The following is a 4,326-nucleotide window of genomic DNA, read 5'->3' on the forward strand; positions in this document are numbered from 1 at the left end:
GAGCACTTTGGGGGGCCCCACGGACCCCCCTGTCAAATTTGGGACCGCTAACACCTTTATAAAAAAATCCCACTCTCCATTTATTTGAATTGGTTTGGCCTAGCGGTTTCGTGGACACGGCTCCGAAAGGGCCGATCGACTAGAGGGTGCTATTTGCGTATCGTCAGGGGTCCCTTTAGCGGGAGGAAAAGTTTGATGACCCTATGAACTCGTTCAGGGGTCAAAAGGTCAAAAAAGGGACCGCGCGTCCACAAAACAGTTACTCGTTTAAATGGGAAGCGTTCTAAGATCACAGGACATAGGGCCGCGAGATTCTTGCTTCTCAGGGGCCCCTCACTCACAGACCCGAAGCTCAAAGCCATAGGACCTTCTGAAAAAGCTCCTCTCCCAACCAAAAAATCACTCAAAAGGCTCTGAGTGGGTATAAGACAGAGAGGCCTGCAGCAGAGATTTTGTGCAAAGGCCCAAAAAAATTTCCTTCCACTTTAGGACCGGGGGCCCTCAGTACGTTGCCCTTGGGCAGGGGCCACGGTGCAAAATTTGGGACCCCTGGGACCTTTATAAATTAATCCCACATGCCACTTATTTGAATTGGTTTGGCTTAGGGGTTTCGTGGACGCGGCTCCGAAAGAGCCGATCGACTAGAGGGTACCATTTGCGTATCGTCAGGGGTCCCTTTAGTGGGCAGAAACTCGTTCAGGGGTCAAAAAGTCAAAAAAGGGACCACGCGTCCACGAAACAGTTACGCGTTTAAATGGGAAGCGGGACGTCTCCGTTAAACGTTTTACGTTTAACTGTTTTTTCCAATCCGTTGTAAGATGCCAGTGTTTCCTGTCATTGCTATGCAAAGACTTGATTTTAAAACAGTATCATAGCTATTAAACTATTTTGTTATGGTTTTAAATGTGTATTTAATCTCAGAACAATCTCAAAGCAATTCTGATTTTGTTGTGTTGTGCTTTAAAATTAAATAATATAATCCTAATTCAAGTGATGAAGGATTTTGAAAGTCTGACAGTAATTAGTTGTTGAGTCCTACTGTAATGTTAACCCTGGTTGGTTTACATGTTTCAAAAGATTAACAGTTGAAAACATTACATATTTAGAAAAGTAATTTAAAAAAAAAAGTAATCAAATCAGTTACATTACTTTTTAAAGTAATTGAAATAGTTACGCTACTTATTAGATTTTAAATAGGGTAACTTGTAATCTATAACCTATTACATTTCCGTAGCAACCTTCCCAACACTGTGCGTAAAATAGAGCCATTAGGGTCTCAGCTACAGCTAAATGTTTAAACAAACTTAAGGCTGATTTTGTCAGTTTGTGGGGTGTCTGTGAAAGCTGTGTGGGTGCTTGAGAGAGTTTGAAAGAAAAATGTTTTAGCTTAAAGATGTGATTTTATTACAAACTATAAGCATTCTAACTTAGAAACACAACACTATGTTTTTTTTATTTTTTATTTCCAACAAAACGGTTGTTTGACATTTAAAAAGTCAAAAGAAAATTTGTCGCGTTTTGATGAGAAAGTCAGATATGGTAGGTAAATGAATAATGAATAAAGTATTTTTTATTGATTAATATGATAGAATCATGCTGAATTTACAAGGTTATGTGTTTACAATAATGTGTTTCATGTACTCACTGGTTACTTTATACATATTCAAGAGAAATGCATAACCTCAGTTGTTTAATCAATCTAAAGTTTTTAGTCTGTCATTATAATATCTTAAAAGAAAAGTCTTCCATACATTCTATTTTCATTTGTTTCAGGATTTGTCGCGTTTTGATGAGAAAGTCAGATATGGTAGGTAAATGAATAATGAATAAAGTATTTTTTATTGATTAATATGATAGAATCATGCTGAATTTACAAGGTTATGTGTTTACAATAATGATTCATGTACTCACTGGTTATTGTATACATATTCAAGAGAAATGCATACCTCAGTTGTTTTAACCAATCTAAAGTTTTTAGTCTGTCATTATAATATCTTAAAGAGAAAAGTCTTTCACGCATTGTATTTTCAACTGTCTCAGGACTCGGTCACACAAGAACCAACTGAGTATGGCCGTGAATCCTATATGAAAGCTAAAAAAGATTACTTTTTTTCAAACTATTTTTAACAGTAATATTGAACTTTACACATCTGTATCAGTAAGACATTTATGTCATCACAAACCTTTAGACACATCAGGTGGGGGTTGCAAAGTTGGACTTATCGATTATTTGAATTATTTCTTCTAACAATTATTTGATCAAATCTTAGTAAAATAAAACTATATAGAAAGTTATTTTTATTTTAATAAAATAAAAAATTATACTGTGAAAAATAAATATGCTGCATTTAAACACCATGGTTAATAATACATTTTTAAAGTAAGAAAGAAAGTCTAATCTGTTGTTAAGATTCTGTGAGACATTCGTAGCACCTTGTTTAAGAATTACTTTTGTTTGTTTGTTTCTATGTGTGTTTGTGCACATGTTTGCGTCTATATTTGCGTTGAAATGTATATTTGTCTATATGTTTGTGTTTGTGTTTTTGCTGTATGATTGTGTTTGTGTGAGTGTTTGCGTGTATACATGTTTGTGGTTGCATGTATGTCTGTGCTTCTGTGTATGTTTGTATTTGCGTGTATGTGTGAGTGTTTGTTTTTGCGTGTATGTTTGTGTTTGTGTTTAAAAATGAATAAAGATGACAAATTTAACTAAAATGAAGTAAAATTATACAAACTTTCCTACAGCATAGACTGACTTGTTAAAAACAATCACCCTACCCCACCCTATTTATTTCACTTTATTGTTATTGTCTTTTTTTTTCTATCTATCTAATAACGTCCTGGTGATTCTAAAAGTTTTTATTTGTAAAAATGTTGTATGAGACATCGTACAAGTCTATATGTTTATCTGGAGGTATTTTTGTGTGTGTGTGTGTGTGTGTGTGTGTGTGTGTGTTTGCGTGTATGTTTGTTTCTATGTGTGTTTGTGCACATGTTTGCGTGTATATTTGCGTTGAAATGTATATTTGTCTATATGTTTGTGTTTGTGTTTTTGCTGTATGATTGTGTTTGTGTGAGTGTTTGCGTGTATACATGTTTGTGGTTGCATGTATGTCTGTGCTTCTGTGTATGTTTGTGTTTAAATCAAATTTTTTTGTCATATAGGACCCTATACTCTCTCTTTCAGGATTTCAGATTGCACAACAGAGGGGGACAGAGGTTCAGTCCAGTGGGGACAGATTGACCCACTCACCTTCACAGAAGGACAGTGCTCCAAACAGACTGCTCATCATGAACTTCCTTGTAACTCATGAACTTATTATCTCTCTCTCTCTCTCTTTCTCTCTCTCTCTCATATACACAGCTCAACGCTCTACAGAAGAGTGGGGATAGTTTTCCACTGGCTACAGCCTCAGGGAGAGTTCTAGGGAAGGTGAGTGGGGGGAGAGAAACTAAAAAAAATAATTAGCTATAACTAACTAATTAGATTAGCTACAACTGTTAAAAAAAAATTAAAGGAGGAGCATTTTCAGATGATCCCTGTCCTATCTGAGAACCTTTATGGTTCTGCTTTTACAGAAAAGTAAGAAATTTAGTTATTAAATATTTGCTTTGCTACCTTTTATTAAAACGTTCTTGAATTTGTTGTGTTCCATTAGACATGACATTATGATGCCTTAGAAGCCAATCCATAAACAAGTTTTCATAGCAAGTGGCAATTCTGACATTGTTTACTCAACCATGTTGCTCCAAACATGAAGAAAGACTTCTTCATTGGACGACAAAAGGAAATGTTATGGGCTGACAGTCACCATTCACTTTCATTGCATCTTTTTTCCCATACATTGGATTCCTATAATGCTTTAAAAGTTGTTTTTATTATTTTTTTTAAATAAAAATAAAAATGAATAAAGTTGTTTTTTTATTTATTTATTATTGTTATTATTTGTAATTTTAAGTATTCTGTTCTTGCTATGACATGGAAGAAAACAAAATCTAAAGTTAAAGCAAATTTTTACTGAGGCTGTCATTCTGCCTAACATCTCCTTTTGTATTCCACAAAAGAAAGAAGTCAGATTTACACATCATTAGTCCATTAACAACACAGTTGCATGAAGTCAGCAGCAATAATCAGGTATAAATATATATATCATGGAAGAAAAATCTAAAGTTAAAGCAAATTTTTACTGAGGCTGTCATTCTGCCTAACATCTCCTTTTGTATTCCACAAAAGAAAGAAGTCAGATTTACACATCATTAGTCCATTAACAACACAGTTGCATGAAGTCAGTCAGCATAATCAGGTATAAATATATATATATATTT

The 4,326-nt window shown here is 34.6% G+C and overlaps 1 protein-coding gene across 3 annotated transcripts in view; it reads left to right on the plus strand.

The window, feature by feature from the left end:
• The window catches only part of LOC107710273 (endonuclease V), a 129,102-nt gene that overhangs the window by 97,679 nt on the left and 27,097 nt on the right, over window positions 1–4,326 (plus strand). For 2 of the 3 annotated variants that reach the window (XR_001636577.1, XM_016514997.1), the window contains exon 6: window positions 3,365–3,433. The exons of the other annotated variant lie outside the window; for it this stretch is intronic. Coding sequence is in view for 1 of the 2 variants with exons in the window: in XM_016514997.1 (XP_016370483.1) it covers window positions 3,365–3,433 (69 nt within the window). In the remaining variant the exon portion in view is untranslated. The remainder of the gene's footprint in view (window positions 1–3,364; window positions 3,434–4,326) is intronic. 3 annotated transcript variants of the gene reach the window in all.

This window comes from Sinocyclocheilus rhinocerous, unplaced genomic scaffold, assembly GCF_001515625.1.
Source record: "Sinocyclocheilus rhinocerous isolate Xijiao unplaced genomic scaffold, SAMN03320098_v1.1 scaffold567, whole genome shotgun sequence".
NCBI classification, from domain to species: Eukaryota; Metazoa; Chordata; class Actinopteri; order Cypriniformes; family Cyprinidae; genus Sinocyclocheilus; species Sinocyclocheilus rhinocerous.